At 36.2% G+C, this 19,323-nt stretch overlaps 1 protein-coding gene across 8 annotated transcripts in view; it reads left to right on the forward strand.

Moving 5' to 3' along the window:
* The window catches only part of LOC121298807 (PDZ and LIM domain protein 5-like), a 215,733-nt gene that overhangs the window by 62,702 nt on the left and 133,708 nt on the right, over positions 1-19,323 (forward strand). For all 8 annotated transcript variants that reach the window (XM_041226038.1, XM_041226046.1, XM_041226054.1 and 5 more), the window contains exon 3: positions 7,757-7,908. In XM_041226038.1, coding sequence (XP_041081972.1) covers positions 7,757-7,908 — 152 coding nt within the window. The remainder of the gene's footprint in view (positions 1-7,756; positions 7,909-19,323) is intronic.

Raw genomic sequence — 19,323 nt, forward strand, 5'->3', positions numbered from 1 at the left:
CCTAAGGTCTTCAGAGCTTTTTATTTTTTCCCATATTGACTTATTGATAAGGACAGCAATCTTCCTATACCTAACCCTTTTATACTCTAAGAATGTTCAACTACAATCCAGCATTTTCTAGACTTTTCTAGAATTAGGTTCTGCATTATCATATTGAAATTTCTAGCACCTTGTCGCCCATGCTACAGTATATCATTAAATTGTATGAACTTTTACATTAAACTTTAACTTTAAAAGGTATATACTTTTGAATTAGCATTTTTGAAGTTTAAAAAAAAAAAAGCTGAAATAAATAATTGTAGACATCTATTTCTTCTAACCCTAACTTGTTAAACAACACAACAAACTTGTTTGTGTGTACTATAATATATATATATATATATATTATATATATAATATATATATATATATATATATATATATATATATATATATAGACACACACACACACACACACACACAAAAACTCCTACTTAAATCCATTTTGATTCCATGTTGTAACACAATCTGTGGACTTTTCCACATTTTATTGTGTTACAACATGGAATCAAAATGGATTTAAGTAGGAGTCTTTTGCCACTGATCAACACAAAAGTCCATAATGTCAAATAGAAAAATAAAATCTACAGATTGTTCTAAATTAATTACAAATATAAAACAGAAAATAATTGATTGCATAAGTATTCACCCCCTTTGCTATGATACACCTAAATACGCTCTAGTGTAACCAGTTATCTTTAGAATTCACATAATTAGTTAAATGGAGTCCACCTGTGTGCAGTTAAGGTGTTTCCCATGATTTCAGGTTAAATACACCTGTTTCTGGGAGGTGCCACAGTTGGTTAGTACATTTCCGAACAACAACTACATCAGGAAGATGAAGGAACATGCAAAGCAAATCCAGAATAAGGTTCTTCAAAAGCACTAATGAGGAGATAATATGGCACAACTGTGAATCTGTCTAGAACAGGCCGTCCTCAAAAACTGAGTATCCGGGCAAAAAGGACACTAGTCAGGAGGCCTATGGCAACTCTAAAGGAGTTACAGTCTTCCACTGCTGAGCTGTGAGACACTGTGCATACAGCAACAATAGCCCGGGTGCTTCACAAAACTGGCCTTTATGGAAAAGTGGCAAAAAGAATTGTTGAAAGGCATGTGGGAGACTCTGTGACCAAGTGGAAGAAGATTATGTGGTCTGATGAAACCAAAATAGAGGTTTTTGGCCTCAAATCTAAGCGCTATGTTTGGCGCAGGCCGAACACCGCACAGCATTCTGAGAACACCATCCCTACCATGAAGCGTGCTGGTGGCAGCATCATGCTATGGGGTTGCTTCTCTGTGTCAATGTGGAAAATGGATACAGTAGTACAGAGTACAGAGAAATCCTGGAGAAAAACCTGCAAGAGACCTGGGACTTGGGAGAAGATTCATCTTCCAGCAGGACAATGACCCCAAACATACAGCCGAAACCACACTGGAGTGGCTTAAAAACAAAAAGGTCAATGTCCTGGAGTGGCCCACTCAAAGCCCGGACCTCAATCCAATTGAGAATATGTGGAAAGTGTTGAAGATTCATCAAAGGCCCCCATCCAACTTGACGGAGCTTGAGCAATTTTGCAAAAAAGAATGGGCAAAAATTGCAGTGTCCAGATGTGCAAAGCTGGTAGAGACTTATCCAACTAGACTCATGGCTGTAATTGCTGTCAAATATTGACTCAAGGGGGTGAATACTTATGCAATCAAATTTATTTTGTTTTGTATTTGTAATTAATTTAGAATAGTTTGTAGATTTTATTTCATTTTGACATTATGGACTGTTTTTGTGTTGATCAGTGGTGAAAACACCTAATTAAATCCATTTTGATTCCATGTTGTAACACAATAAAATGTGGAAAAGTCCAAGGGGGTGAATTCTTTTGAAAGCCACTGTACTGTATCTGTTTTTACCAGTTAACAGAGATGCTGTTTTTGAAAACAAAGTGTGAGAGTTTTAGTTATTTTAAATTATGTGAATTAAGGCGCTAGAGGCTCCCAAAGTAATGTTAAACTATGATGCTTACAATCGCTGCTGTTCTTCACCTCCCCCCTTGTTTATACGTAGAAACTATTTTAACACCTGCAAATGGCCTATCCTTTACTGATAGCTTTTCACAGCATATGAATCGGCAAGCAATTCTAAAGAGGTTTAACCTAAACTTGAATCAAACGTGATTTAAATTCCAGTTAAATTAATGTTTACCTACATGTAATAACATGATTTTGAAATGAATTTCAGAAATGCTTTATTCGCATCCCTTAAAGTAAAGGAGTTTTTACAGTATCAAATTATGTCAAAGTTTAGAGCCAAAAATAGTTACTGTTGCTGTTGTCAACTGTACAACACATGGAGTGCAAAACACCTTCAACAGATGTTATATCCTACTTTTTGTATTTATTATAAAAAAATGTTGAATTGAAGGCAGGCAAGTCTGGAGCTAGAAAATACAACACCTAGTTTTGTGCCCGGCAGTTATGAAGTTTCCATGCACACCATTAAAATCCTTGTGATTTTCTTTGGTGTTTGATGTCTTTTTTTACACTGTAAACAAAATAAAATGTGTTGAGTGTTGAGCTACTGGTTGAACCCTCTCAGTTGTAGTTATGTGAGTGTGCAGATCAGTTGAAAACGTAGCAAGCAGTTACCAGGAAATAGCCACCCTTATACACCCTTATGAGACTTCCTTTGTGCCATGGAAATGTATGTGATTTAAATAAGTAATTTTCTGTCACTGAAACTGAAAACATGCTATGCCCAAACATAGCTGGAATGAACACTTAAATGAGTGCCAAATGCTTGCTTGCATTCTCGTTTCCATGGAAATGGGGAAATAACAATAAATGATGCCTTTTTTATGGCACTAATTTAAAATTAGACCAAGTAAATACAACTCTATGGCCTGGAGGTACCACACAGATGTAATTCAAGCACTTGAAGGTCAATAGTTACAATAACTGTAAAAGTAATTCCTTGTCCGTTTACCACAAACTAATTCCAAACATATTTACATATTGTTGAAGAGTAATGCAAACTAAAATGATATAGGGGTGATAAAGTTGTATTGTATGTTTATGGTGTTTCTAAACATAGTAACTGCATGTCATTTTAACTGCATTAGGGTTAGGGGTTGCTGTGCAGATAGCAATGGCTTTAAATTCATTTAAGTACTTAACATTTGGGCTCAGAAAACGTACCTTAACTCTTTTAAGGTACGAGGGGCATGTGTCCCACAAGAACAGTTATGCTAGAGTTCTTCTTTTTGCAATAAGGTGAACGAAACAGGGTTTAAAAGTTTGACAAGTTGAATCTGGTCATCCAAATTGTCATTTTCCTTGTGATCCTTGAGTCACTCCCAAATGTATTTTAAGAAAAAACTATTTCAACAACTGTTCAGTTCTTTGTGTACCTTAAGTGGTTAAATATTGAATTCTCAAGTCTTACTTGTAGAATAAACATTGAGTACATTAATCAATGGTGAGAGATCTTAAAAATCCACACGGGCTCATCCCTTTTCACATTAGCCATTGTTGTAGCCTGGAGCTACTTAACCCACGGTGGCTGACCTATTATCCCCTTGTGTTAGAACACAGATGTTAAATGTAAGGGCTAGGATATGATTTATATTCCCATTCCCTAATTCTGTAATTGAGTCTGTGTGGATATGTACTAGTGAGAGATTTACTGGATTACTAATGCTGCACTTCACCCACAAATGTATAAAAAAACATAATATCAAACTTTGGTGTTTTTAAATTCTAATGTGCCTCCATTCTGTGCAGCACAGCGACATGTCTATCTGTTGTGCTGCATTAACCATCAACAAAGTTTTCACTTATCAGGATGAAATAATTGGTATGGAAGGCAAGCAAATGATTTTCATCTGACCAGCAGTATACACTGAACCAGATGTACTAAGTACCATCTGTTTAATAATAAATATTATCAGTAATTGTTGCCACATTCAAGAAAGGAAAAAAAAAAAGGTTAAACGTCTGGTATTTATTATGTTGATGTATAAAGTACAATATGCTAATATAAAGCGCAGGTGCAAAGCCCCGGTTATGATATTACTGTGTGAGTAAATAGAATACGTGAGTTAGGAGAACACATTCAGCAAATTAAATTCTAATTAAGTTGTGTTCAGGACTGTACTTTGTGGTAAAATACTTGAAAGAGCTGTAATGACTGGTTTACTTTTAAATGTTTCCAATAACTAAGGAAGGAGTTTTCTGTCTTTAGAAAACATATTTAAATGCGACTATTAATTACCATGGAAATGGTAATTAATCACAACCAATCGCTACATGCCTGAAACATCTATGAAACAGATTGTGTTTTTCATAGCATTTTTTGTTGTAAATACTATGTGAAAATGCTAAAAATGTGTACAGAAATTACAGGCAGTTAAATGTTTTCTATATCCAAAATCTCCGGATATTTTGTCTTTCATCAGTATGTAATTGAAAATACATTTTTCACGGTAGACTGCTGAATAGCTGTTTATGGTGGGGGAACACTACCCTTCTACAATAAACAAAGAACAGTTACCATTGTGAACGCATGGCATTTGTGAGATAACAATAACATCCATTCAGGCGTAACAGGCAGTGAATACTGTAAATGGTCTGTGGCAGATAAAAAGGAAAAAGGTCTGTTACACACCAGATGCAATGAGACAAAATGAATAGAACCTATACTTTTGCCACATTCTTACAACACGCCCTGGAGTGGGTTATTTTGCTTCTAAAATGGCTACACTTTCCTCTTGAAAATAATTGCACAAAATCGCTTTTTAAAGAAAAAAATAAGAAATGTATTATGTATCCTTCTACTGCAAAAAAATAGTCCCTGAAGACTGTTTGATTGTAACATATTTATATTTTGTACTTTTTTTTTTTATTTGCCATAAACATTACATTGAACATTACCATTTATAGTAAGATTTTCGAGATGAAATGGCATTTGGGAATTGAAAGCAGACTGATTTCCTACTTTTGAGGGAGAATTCATGGAACAGCCAAACACTGCACTGCACTGGCACTCGAGGGAGGGGCTTCAGAGTGTGTGTTTGTTTATTTATTTATTTATGGTCGGAAATGATCCTACTCAGGCTTTGCAGTCTTCAAGAGACGCTGACAAATAATTTCAGAGGCTGTTTTCACACCGATGGCCGGTAACCGGCATAATTTCCCTAGATTGTAAACCAGCATTAGATGATATGTGGACTAAACGACTTCCACGTCAGTTTGTGCAGTGCTCCAGTCCTTCCTGTCCGTGGTGAACACAGTAGAATTCTATGCCGAACGCGACCCAGTGGTTGTGTCAGCAGAGATTTTAATGTTCTTTTAAATATGTTTCTGAAATCGGAGGGTGAGATGTGTCTGTTTGTCTAGTTTAAACATTGCATACTCGCTAGTCATTTTTATAAGCCGGTATTTAGTTTAATTACATGCTGAGTGAGACACTTGCATGGTGATTTCTCAGATGACTTTTGAATTGTGTTACTGCTACTGTTTTCTTTGTTCTCTTCTCTGACTAAATAAATAGCCAGTATATTTGCAAATTTTTCTGTAATTCTTAGTGACAGAGATGAAAAGAAAAACAGACTGTTAAGTGATTTAAATGCTGTTTCAGTTGTATGTTGACATTTTTACCCACGAAACACTGTTTAAATAATTGTTACTATTAAGGCATATTAATATTAGTAGGTCAGGTAAGTACTATGATGTCATAGCCGTGCGGTAAGACAATTATTACCACACGGTCATGTGATCTTGTTCAGCCAATTACAGTACTTAATTTATACAAGCCATTTTATAAAGTTGAATAGTCCTGTTTTCAGCAAATGTGGTGCACGATCAATATCTGCAAGTCAAACATCCCTGCGATATTGTAGAAAGTAAATTCGTTTTTTATTTATTTATTTTTTAAATTAAGTTTAATTGAGTAATTAACTCATAACATTCTGGCTAATTAGAAAACACCCCCTTATTTTGAGGGACAATTATTGCCATTTTAAAAATTGATGTGTTTTAAATGAAAAGTTTACCTTGAGACCTGTTTTAGAACAAATAGATGCACCAACAAAATCAAAAAGCATTTCTCTGAGAGATTGCACGCAGCGATATCCACATGGTGTCTGCACACTGATGGGTATAACTTACTTTAAAAGCCGTAACATTAGAATTAATCAAATGTATAATACTGGCATAAGAGTTGCACAGCACAGATGGCAGAATAAACTTTACATTAAATTTTTAAAACTTTTTGTTTTTGAAAAATTGACGAGTTACTATGACCCTGATCAATGCATTAACATGGAATAATGCAGTCTGAAATGTAACAGAGATTTATCTACTTTACAAAGTTAATTTGAATTGAGATATATATATATATATATATATATATATATATATATATATATATATATATATATATATATATATATAGTTACCTAAAGGCCTGGCCATGCAAGCAATTTTTGTTAACAGCTACAAGAAGGAGACTTTTCTTGTCTAGTAAATACTGGGGTCACACGAGAGACAAGCATGCTGTCGTCAAGGTGCCAACATTATGGCGACCAACATAATGTAAACCAATTATTATTCGTTTGATATCAAATGTGAATAAAACTTACCATGTCAACGTGAGGAAAAGCTACTGCTGCTGCTTTTATTACTGACAATTTTTGTGAGAAAAAATAAAACTTGTGGGATCAGCCATGGATAAATAATAAGTAATACAGTATCTGTACAGTATTAAACATACATGTAGTATAAACATAAAGAAAAATACATTTTTTCCTTTATAAATTCAAATATGGAAAAAAAAAACTAAATGAAATACTAAAGAATCAGCTACAGTATTTGTCACATTGAGTTAATGATGTACCAGTATTAATTTGATTTACTAGGATTAATCACAAGACAGATGTCTCATTTCAATGGTGATCTGGGAGTGCAACTGCAGCATCATTTCAAATAGTCTAACCTACACATCACATCAAATTAGGCTTTCATATTATGTATAATGTTGGTTACTGAAGCTGTTTCTTCTAACACAAGCTAAGTTAGAAGAAATAATTGGGGCAACCTTAGCCAGCACCAAGCAAATAGGCACAACTGTGGGGGTCAAGGTTGCCCCAGTTATTTCTTCTAACTTAGCTTGTGTTTTTATGCCACTTGACTACACAATTTTAAAATATCAATATATTGTTTAGTATAAATAAAACAGATGTCAAAATAAATGTGTTCCCTAGTATATTTCCATGTTGACAAGTCAAGTTAATTGTCATTAAACTCGGATGTCCTGTAATATACATATGTGTGGATAAAAGTGCCTGGGGTCTGCAAAAAAATACGTTAGGAGAAAAAGGAGATGGAAAAATACATTTTTACCTTACTTTGGCAACTTATTTCTGTTACTGTATGGCAAGTATTGACTTTTTTCTACATTTCACCTAAGAGTGTTGGGCTACAAACTAAAAGTGAAATGGTGCTTTTGGCTGATTAACCTTTGCTGTGCCAAAATCCTGAAAATGACTAGAACAAACAGCAAAACAAACACACATTCTGAAGTGGGTAATAGTGCTTTTGGTATTTTATGGATCTGTATCTTGTAGAGTAATCTGACCAGTAGACATTACTTTGTGAAATGTTCATTATAAAAGAGAGTACTACAAGTCAGTAAGTGTTGACCCTACTTTCTCTTTTCTTGCAGTTAACCGATGGAGGGAAGGCGGCCAAGGCCAGCATTGTAGTTGGAGATGTGGTTCTGTCTATTGATGGGATCAGCACTAATGGGATGACTCACCTGGAGGCCCAGAACAAAATCAAGGCCTGCACCGGTTCCTTGAACCTGACTCTGCAAAAGTAAGTTTTAATTAATATGTAAGCATTACTAAGTGGGTTAAAAGGAAATTGGCCACAATAGGGAGAAATTGATAAACCCCTCTCTGTTCATGATGAAATCCTTCATAAAGATATTTTTGACATATCCACATTTTTACTTTTTCAAACACAAAATGTCTCATTTTTAATCACTTGACAAAACCTACAATTTGTGGTTTTTAGCCACTTTTAACAAATCTGTCTCTGAAGATTTACAATCATCCTCCACCAATGGGAACACCAAACAAGTGAGTAAGACAAATAAGCTTTGACTCTGACAGCGACTAAGAAAAAAAAGCATACCCCATTGAAACACCTTTTCCTTAAAAGTATGTTTTTTGCAGTTCATTATTTACCCAGTTTAATTCGTCATTTCTGAATTATCAAAAAGAAAACTATATTTAAGATTCTTTAATATTGACTTTACATTATTATTATTCATTAAATTAATTTGCAGTTTGAACCTTAACACCCATTTTATTGTCTTTTATTTATTAGAGATAATATCCATGTATTATAAAAAATAATAGATGGGCTTCAGTAAGTTAAAGGACAGTTTACAAACTACGAGATGGTCTCACAGTTTATGATGTCACATAAATCCTAGATGGAACTATTTTCCTGTAACTGAAGCATATATACACACATAGAGTGCCTATATTTCCCCCTTGGAAGTTTTACACAGTTTGTTGTGTTACAACCTGAAGTCTTGATGCATTTAAATGGGATTTTTTTCCCTTTTGATTTACACAACCTACTCAACACTTTCAATATGTGAAAAAATTGGGGGGGGGGGGCAAATCAATACAAAATGGAACCTGAAAAGTCTTCATTAAATAAGTATTCACACCCTTTGCTATGACACTCCTAAACTTACTTAACAGTAAGTTAAATGGAGTCCATCTGTATCCAATAAAAGTGGTTCACATGATTTCAGATTAAATACACCTGTCTCTGTAAGGTCCCACAGTTGGGTAGTGCATTCAAAGCAAAGATACTACCATGAAGACCAAGGAGCTTTCAAAATAACTCCAGGATAAAGTTGTAGAAAGGCACAGATCAGGGGAGGGGTTTAAAAAGATTTCAAAGGCATTGAATATCCCTTGGAGCACAGTCAAGTCGATCATTAAGAAATGGAAGGTATACGGCACCACCCAGAATCTGCTTAGAGCAGGCGGTCCTCCCAAACTGAGCAACAGGGTAAGAAGGGCATTGGTCAGAGAAGCCACCAAGAGGCTAATGACTCTGAAAAACCTACAGCATTCCATGGCTGAGATGTGAGAAACTGTCCATATGTTAACAATAGCTGAGGTACTCCACAAATCTGGCCTGTATGGAAGAGTAGCAAGAAGGAAGCCATTTCTGAAAAAAGCCCACGTAAAATCCTGCTTGAAATTTGCAAAAAGGCATGTGGGAGACTCTGAAAAGATGTGGCAAAAGATTCTGTGGTCCGATGAAACAAAAATGTAACTATTTGGCCTGCAAGGCGTAATGTCTGCCACAAACTCAACACACCACATCACCTAGGTATGGCACTACCCAAGACCCTGCCTAGATCAGGCCGTCCCTCCAAACTGGGTGACTGAGCAAGAAGGAGGCTGATCAGAGAAGCTACCAAGAGGCCAATGGCAACTTTGCAAGAGCTACAGGCTTTTATGGCCAAGACTGGTCAAAGTGTACATGTGACAAGAATATCCCAAGCACTCCACAAATCTGGCCGGTATGGTAGGGTGGCAACAAGGAAGCCATTACTCAAGAAAGCCCACCTTGAATCCTATTTTGAAGTATGCAAAAAAACACTCAGGAGATTCTATAGCCATGTGGCCTGATGAAACTAAAATTGAACTTTTTAGCCTAAATGCAAAGCATTATGTTTGGCGCAACCCCAACACAGTGCATCACCCAAAGACTACCATCCCTACTGCATGGTGGTTTGAGCATCATGCTATGGGGATGCTTTTCATCGGCGGGGACTGGGAAGCTTGTCAGCATAGAGGGCAAAATGGATGGAGCTAAATACAGGCAAATCCTTGAGGAAAACCTGCTTCAGTCTGCAAAAGACCTAAGACTGGGACGGAGATTCATCTTTCAGCAGGACAATGACTCCAAGCACACAGCCAAAGTGACACTGGAGTGGCTTAAAAACAAGAAAACAAATGTCCTAGAGTGGCCCGGCCTTGAATCTGATTGAGAATCTGTGGCAAGACTTGAAGATTGCTGTCCACCAACGATCCCCATCCAACTTGACAGAGCTTAAACAACTTTGCCAAGGAAAATGAGCGAATATTGCACAATCCAGTTGTGCAAACCTGGTAGAGACTTACTGCAAAAGACTCACAGCTACCAAGTATTGACTCAGGGTTTGAATACTTATCTAACCAAGACATTTCTTCTTTTTTTTTTTTTTTTTTCATTTTCATTAACTGTTTCACAATAAAAATCCTCTTGCCTCTTCAGTGTTGAGTAGGTTGTGTAAATCAAAGGAAAAAAAATCCAATTTAAATGCATCAAGAGATTTCAGGTTGTAACACAACAAACTGAAAACGTCTAAGGAGGGTGAATACTTACTATAGGTAATGTGTGTGTGTAAAAATAAAGCTGGTTTAAAAAACACAATTTAGCTAAGTTTTGACTGATTGCTTCCAAAATTTGGTGGGACATTGCAAACAGATAAATAAAAAATCTAAGGGCTGCGCTTGATTAACCTACCCCTGCTAAGTCCGAGACATGGGGGAAAAACATGGGCACACGTTCCAGCCCACTGGCATCTCATTCCTCCCCCACCAAATCATAGCTTATATACCTTTTTTCCCTGCACATTTACTATTACAGTGCCATACTAAGCCAGTTGCAAGGGTAGCAGTTCATTCCAAACCCTGGCTCTCTGCACTGATTGATATACAAAGCAGCTATAAACCAGTGTTTATGTCCACACTAGGATGCACTTTTTACAAAAAAGTGTTAGCCGCCTTCTAGTTTGTAATAGAAGTTCCTGATGTTCTCTTCATTGCATCACAAGGATGACTGACTGAATCGGACAGTTGTGCAGGAGATGTGTGGACTTTTGACTCTGCAAACATTTAAAATACGTGTAGGTTATCAGAGACTGAATTGGACTGTAGCATCAAAACTGCTGTGTAGGGAACAGGACACTTGTTCCTAGTGGCAAGGTGCAGAAAGACTAATTTGATTTTCCCACAGAAAAGAGATCGCTTCATTGGTGCCCAGGCACCAAAATAGAGCGGTTGAGCACCATGTACGCAATTTCATAACAAATCGGTAAAGATTCTTAAGTTAATACTTAAGTCAAGAAAAAACGGTGTTCTGGCACTTTCCGGCTTGACTACATCACTGACGTTTGAGCAAATTAAAAGGCATTGTTTCACCTGAGTGATTGCAATGACATAATACATGTTTATTCTCAGGGTCTTTATAATCAATAATGGACACTACTCTTGATTATTTTTTCAAAATAAATATTTATAAATAAAGCTCCTCATTCCATTATTATCAGTAATAAGGAAAGAAAAACTAAATTTATCTCATGAAACATAATCTTATATCCACTTGTGTCTTGATGTTTATAAATGTTGTAAAAACACATATATTAAAACACATGTAACAGAATACATGTTTTAATATAAAGTTCAAATAAAATTTACAGTGTTTTCCTGTTTCTTTCTTGTATCTAAACAAGTTATTGTAATGTTTTGTTTCTGCGTGGTGCTGTATATTTGTTTATTAGTCTAAGCCATACATTTTGATTCCAAAGTCGATTTCAACATTTGTCGGTATGGCTGGCATTATGACAGGTCCGGACATAGTTACTAGTGGCTCTATCTGTCGCAGGGTTTCTGTTACAGAGCCTGACAAAAACAGTCTAGTAGTACCAATGGCTCCAGAAGTTTAAAAAGTTTCCAAGAATGATAGAGAAAAAACCCATATATTACATGCCCAAGATTTATATTTTTATTACAGAAGTTAACCATCTACTCTAAGCCTGTATATAAACTTAATACTGCTGCAACAAAAGATCCCTAAGCTTTCCGCTAAACAAATAGTGTTGTATGCTTTGAGAATTGTCAGAATTTATAGCTGTGGATAGGTTGGTTCATATGTTACAAATCGAACTTCCCCAACTTTGTATAAGAAAATGTTGTTTTTCTAGAGATATGATGCAACCAGTTGAATTCAGAATCCAAATGGATTGTAGTGTTCCGAAAATACTTTACAAACCTCTTAATGTGTCTTAAACGGTGTCACTTGACTTTCATAAAATTTACTACATCACTACCGTTACTATCCGCTGTGTAATACTACATATTAGTGAAAATGTATTTTTAAACAGTTGCATTTGTACTAGTCCCAATTGATCATACCAAATCTCTAAACACCTTATTTGGCACTTGCCATCATTGCTGAAACAGAAAAAACAGCGATGTTGTTCATATATCTGCATTGTGTGTGTGTGTGTGTGTGTGTGTGTGTGTGTGTGTGTGTGTGTATACACACATGTGACATTTTGCATAGTGTCAAGCTAGATAGAAACCAGTAGTTTGAGTCAATTTCACACCTTTCCTTGGAGACACTACTAGAAGATCAAAATTTTCCTGGAATATGTCCATGTTTTCTAATTGGTAAAAAAAGAAACTCCATAATTGCATCTCCTCTGAGAAATCAGACTGTAATTCTAGAGCTGTATTCCAAACAGCTGAAGATGCCACTCATCCTGCTGCTGGTGCCCAATAGTGATACAACAGATGATACATTAAAATATATGTTCCAACAGTTCAGTACTAGCACTGTGTATCTGCTTGTAATTTTATTTTCTAAGTTTGTTTAGAATACAAAGTATACTTTATGTTAAACCAGTCATTTTAGCTTTTTGTGGCTTGTTTTGAGAGAAAGTGGCCCCTTGTGTTGGAAACAGTTGCAGCAGTGTTTAAGGGCTGGTGTCGGGTGCGAAGTCGGTCATGATCGCATAACATTTGAACTGTGCTGCATGGAAATGGTTTGCAGTATTCCATCTTTGCTCACGATCTGCTTTTGATAACTGTGTGAGAGGATGTGTGATGGAAGAATACTGATCCTTATGTCTTTAAAAAAAAAAAAAACTTTTTTCAAACAAAGGCTTTGGAAGTAATTATGAGCTTGGCACAGTTAAGAGAACTTGCACAAAAACTTGGAGTGTTAATACAATTAATGAACAGGCAAGGTTTAGGAATTAGTCCCATTTTTTAATGAAAACCACAACTAGGTAGAGAGGATTGGAAACAGGCCCCAGATTCAAACTTGACATTTTTTATCAGCAGCCCCGCAGTGTTAAACCTGCTGTGCAGACCTCTGAGCAATGGGCACTGCAGACAGAATGTAGCACAGTGTAAACCCTATAACTTGTTATTTCATTTTTGCACACTGTGGTAGTTATGCAGACTGGCCCGTGATGATAGCATCCTCATGTTTTTAGACAGATGCCAGGGCACACTTTGAGATTCAGTTAGCTAGAAAAAAAAAATTCTTATTATTTCATATAGCATCCGCTGCATTTAGAAATACTAAAAAACTTAGTTAAATGACAAATAATATGTAAATATATCTGAGCTGAAATTGTATAGAACAAATAATGTTGATGGAGGTTTGGACACTAAAAATTCTAGCACTGCAAAAATAAAAGCATACAGTATATGCTTGATATAGTGCCCAGGCTCGACTGTACGCCCTTATTCATATTAGCGTCCAGTTTAAAAGATTAATAAGTGCCAACTCTCTCCTACGCACCCCCCCAGCTTAAAATATTATGTTGCTTACAACTCAAAAACTTTTTTTTCTTACACAATGAAACTAGAAGTACTATTGACATATTTAGTTTTAGTGTTTATTTGTAAAACAAACAAACAAAATTGTTGCCATGCCGAACCTTTTCTTCTACAGTATGTAAAAGAAGTTAATGTTTCAGCTTTCCCATTTCATGGCTGAAAACAACAGGTGCTGGAGGGTTTAAGCTCAGAACACAGAGCACATGGGGAATTAAGTAACCACCTCTTTATATATTTACTAATGTAGCAAACTGGTAGTTATTTCGTGACACAGTGTTACAAAAATAGTTTTATATTCAGTATTCTTTGTTATTCCCCCCCACTTCCACTTTGTTTGCAGCTCACAGACAAGCTTCCGGCAGTGTCCTTAATTTTACCATTATGACAGCATTTCATTAACATCTTCAAAATCGTCTCCTGTCTCTGTGATTATGGGGCCAATTGGTAGCTTTAGATTTACCTCAATCCATCAGGGTGGTGCTTAATTACTGTTGAGCTAATGAAAAATGGGACTTGTGGGGACACCGGGACATACTACCTAAAAAGGGGACTGTTCCGGGAAAATCGGGATGGTTCATAACTTTATTTGTGGATGTTACTGAAAAAAACAAATAATGATAACAAATACTTTAATACAATGTAGAATAGTGTTTTCTACTGTTTTAGTAAAAATAAGAAAATTAAGGGGATAACGGTAATTGAAAGATATCATATATCATTTTCATATGTATATATCTGATCACGTCTGTATATGTTTCATATGGAAATTCTGTTATATTTTTCTGTGTTTTGGAAGACATCGATAATGATATAAAATTTTCATATTGCTACCCACCACTAGTTTTTACAAAACCAGTAACAAAAGGAATATATTGATAAAGAATACAAAGAAATTTGGGGGAAATATGAAGAAATCGGAAAGGTAGCACTATTGATAAGTTAAAATAAACACAGTTTTGACTACAGGTTTTCATAATTGTCCAAATGATAGCTTCTAGAAAGTGCATGCCATGACATGGGATACCATGGCCCATTTTTTAATATTGACTAAACTTCAAAACAAAGTCATGTATCTAATTATATCCAGTAGCATTGTGGTATTGTATTTACAGCAAATTAAACTGTCTAAAATGGTTTTATGTCAGTCATATACGTTAGTATATGTGTATTTTTTCCCTCAGTAATGTAAAACACTGTTTTGTGCTGTCTGACGTTAAATCTGCATTGACAGTACCATCTACTAGTGTTTATGTATTGTTTATTTAAAAATCACGATGCATCGAAATGATTGCATTTGGTAGTTCTGTCTGTACTTCTAATTTTGTTGCCAGTAAAATTGTTGGGATTATTTTTTACCAATAGCACAATTTGAGATTCTATAAATATATACAGTATATTAAGCTCTTGCACAAGTCGCTGGTACTCCCCTGTTATAATATATAATAACTTTACTGCTGCTCATTATTATAGGGTGAATCCACTTCTTCTTTCTTTCTCTTTTTTCGGAGCAATAGCCATGCCGCAGTTTGCACCTGATCCATACTGCCTTCAGATTGCATCCAAATTTAGCAGGACAAGGTCGTGATCGTTGTGTTTTTCATCCAAAAATTGAACCTGTTTCGAATTCTTTTCACAGTGATTTATGTTCATGTATGAAGGGTAGTATTCAATTCCATATGTTCAATTTTTGTCCATAGAAAATGCAGCGAGTAAATGCTGTATTGTGAAGAATAGCCCTTAATGTTGTATGATACTTTTGTAGGCTAAATTTAAAATCTGAAAATTAGGGGGGGGAGGGGGTAGTATAAATCTGTTAACCTTTTAGCGTTGCTGTGCCCATAGAGCTTGGGTTGTAGGTTTGCTTGTAAAAAATTAAATAAAAATCAGTATCATTTGTACATATACATTTTAAGTCTTGAATACAGTATTTTCATTTTCTGAAATGTGTGCTTGTTAAATGGCTGAAATACAGTAACATATAATGAAAGGCTTCACTTAGCCACTTTTTCTTTTGAGATGTGGGCTGTCTTCGATTACTGTGCACATTAGAAAACCATCATGAAAAATATGCAGTTGTTGTTATTAGGCTTCCAAGCTGGCTTGGGAAGCCTATTGTTATTTTTAGGATTTTTCTTCTTATTGTTATTCTTCTTCCATCAACTTCAACCTGCTCCTGTTCTCACGCAGTGTAACCAATCAACATGAAACTTGGCAGGTATCATCCCGTGTAGATTACAGTTCAGATACAAAACAAATTGCACTCCTACATCAACCAAGATGGCGGCATGATGCATTTTTTAGAAAAAATACTTTCAAAATCTTTTTCTTGGGAACCCTATTTTTTTTTCAGGACCGAGTTCGTTTGTGTTCACAGTGCAGTTTGCAAGTTCACTCGGCTCATTTATATGGTGTGTGAACCAGATATTTACAATATCCTGTAAGGCATATTGAAAGATGACCGCTATTGATGTATTGCTCTGGTTTTTAGTATAGCATATAATCACTTATTACTGTGGAAGAAAGCACTAGGGAGCACTTCACAATCGTAATGAATACACTATTGAATGCCTACAGTAGGATAATGCAGTTTACACAATTCTGCACGGTTCTCCTAATGTTAGCATTAAACAAAGTAATTTGAGAAAAGACTCACTATATTTTACTATTTTGTGAATTTTGTCCAGTTCAGCAAGATTTTGGTGTCTGACCAGATTTTCTACCAGAGCTTTAGTTTCTCACACTGTCCATGTAATTTAGGATTACCAGATTTCCACAGTGAAAAACTGAGATTTTTTTATTTATTTTTTACTGACGCCGTAGCAGCTCTGAAGGCAAAAATAACAGTACAATAGACGGTTGTTAGTACCAACACCTGGTAAGAGCAACCACCACTTACAAGCAACATTTCTCTGGAAACACTTTCCTTACCATTAAAAACCCACTTGGTGACAGCAACATAGCCACTGCTTAAAAAAACAGCAACATGTATGTTGTTGTGACGTCACGTCCTCAGCAGTCGCCCTTATCCAGATGCTGTGAAACTTCCATGAATCATCCATGAATGCACCCAAAAGTCTGTACAGTGCGCTTATCAGTTTGTTTTACAAGGCAAATTCATTCTCTGCTTGATCAATCCAGCGTTATTTCCTGCAATATGTGAAAAAAAACGAAAAAAAAAAAAACCTGTTGGCTTTGATGTGATCACAACTAGAAGAAAATACAGCTGTGTGAGGATCATACAAAAGAACAGACTTCAAAAAGAGCAAGGGAAGTGAATGGAAGTACTGTTCAAAGCTTGCTTGTTGAATGCTATTATATAGTATCTATTTGTGCAGTTGGGCATTATTTCAATAATGGCAATAATATTTTATCTGTAAACATGCAACTTACGTTATAAAGTAAAGAAAATACATGTACCGGTAGAGGACAAGTTTGATTTTATTTATTTTTTGAAATTTTTTAGAAAGTGTCTTAGCTACAAATGCACTTGAAAAGAATGTAGCATGTACTGTAGCTGTTTTATCAGAAAAAGCAGACTGCCTTTCTTCAGCCGTTACTACCCATAACAGCAACCATAACAGCAAAATATGTTAACCTAAATGTATGGTTCAGGGGGTGGTGCTAGGCCTGTGCACCCTATCATCTTCTTTCACTAATTAAATCTATTCTATTTAAACCTTAGTCACCTCATCCTAGTTGTCTTCTGCTATTCGTTCAGGTGTAAACCAAATCAGACTGCAAGACCAATTTGTTTTTTGTTTAAACCAGCAAAGACCAATTAAATGGATTACTTACAGCAACTCTATTCTGATTCAGAGGACTCACAAATTTCTTGTCTATAGCAGATCATTCCGCTGCATCTTCAAATCAGGGTCAAACCACTCCTCCATTCTAGTCTCCATGCAGTGGCTCTGTGAGATCCGAATAGCTGCCTCCCATACGCCAGCTTCCCAAGGAGCTAATCTTCGTCGTTCTAAACTACTCCAGGCTCAAGATGCACCTCCAGAGTGACTATACTGGAAGGACTGGACTTTAAATAAACTTATAAAATCCCTTCTTAAAAACAAAAACTTGATTCCAGCAGGTAGCGATCGATAATCTCTATTTATTCTCTATTGCGAATCCATCTCTGCAGAAACTGTTTCCTGTCCTAAAACAGCTCCCCAGTTACGCTCAGCAGTCCCAACCAGACTGAGGGCAGTCTGCATCCTGACAGCCAGCATTTCAAAACAGCAGGAACCTGCTTCAGGCAGATCAAACCAACAAGAGCACTCCTTGATTTTTCAAGAGATTAAATCTTTTATGCAGCTATTTCCAACTCATTATCCTCGGTCAATACCCATCTGAGTGATTTAGGTAAAAGGGTGTCTAATATTGAACAAGAGAAGCAAACTTCGGCTCTTTCAGTTTTCTCCTGTATTCCTGCAGTTACTCCAGTCGCAGCTACGGTTACTTACGGTTTCACTCTATCATTGGCACCTTCAGTAGATTCTCCCATCTTCAACATAGCCACTGCTTCTACAGTCCTACTTCTTTCAGCCAGAATTGGATGATTGATGAACTTTTGGATGAATTGGATGAACTTTTTTAGTTCATGCAAAGGATTCTCTGCACCTTTGTCAGGAATTCAGCACCAGTTTCGCTTGAGGAATTTCCAAGAGCTCGCCGGCTACTTCTACCACTCGCTTGCCTATCTTTGTTGACATGCTTGGCAGCATGATTTCAATTCTCCGACAAGGCTGTTTTTCTCCAGTTGATGACCTAACAATGGAAGTGTTATGCCTTTCTGCATTTTTTTGTTTTTTTGAGATGCCCTGAATATACAGTCCCTTCTATTTCCAGTTTTATCACTCTAGGTATTCGCTGCAGTGACCTTTAGTCATATTTTAGATTCATTTTATTCTCTTTCTACATATTTCAAAAACTGATCAGCTTCGGCAAGGACAATATATTCAAATTTCAAAAATTGACTCTCCTGTATGCCCATATTCTTCTATGCTGAAATACATTAAAGAACATAAACCTAAATCTCCTTCCAATCCCCTATTCGTCAGTGCAAGCGGGTCTGTTGTTTCAAGGCATTGGTTTTCTTCTCAGCTCTCCGCTTTGGTTTCCAGAGCAGGTCTTCCCTCGCAATTTTACACTCCAAATTCATTCAGAATTGGGGCAGCCAGGTGCAATGACTAATCAAAAATATGGGACGCTGGACCTCATCAGCAGTCGAAGCTTACATTCGTTCTTCATCAGCCAAAGTAGCATCTGCCCATCAGTCCATTGCTTGTATGTCCAGAGTGGGGATGACATTTCTGCCTGGACTACCGAAGGTTTCCTCCTTTAAAATAAAATAAATTAAAATAATATAAAGTTAAATAAAATAAAGGTTCTTTTTTTCCTTCCCACTGTGCAGAGGCTCTTCACATAGTCAGTAGGGTACAGTTACTAACCCCTGTGTCATTTTTGTTTTGTGTTAAATGTTTTCTTTCTTTTTCTTTTCTATATGCATTGGCGGTTCTCTTTCTTCCCATAAACATCTTCAGCGGGGAGCCGGGTGTCCATTTTGTGTGTGTGTGTATATATATAT

This window comes from Polyodon spathula, chromosome 2 (genome assembly GCF_017654505.1).
Source record: "Polyodon spathula isolate WHYD16114869_AA chromosome 2, ASM1765450v1, whole genome shotgun sequence".
Taxonomy (NCBI): domain Eukaryota; kingdom Metazoa; phylum Chordata; class Actinopteri; order Acipenseriformes; family Polyodontidae; genus Polyodon; species Polyodon spathula.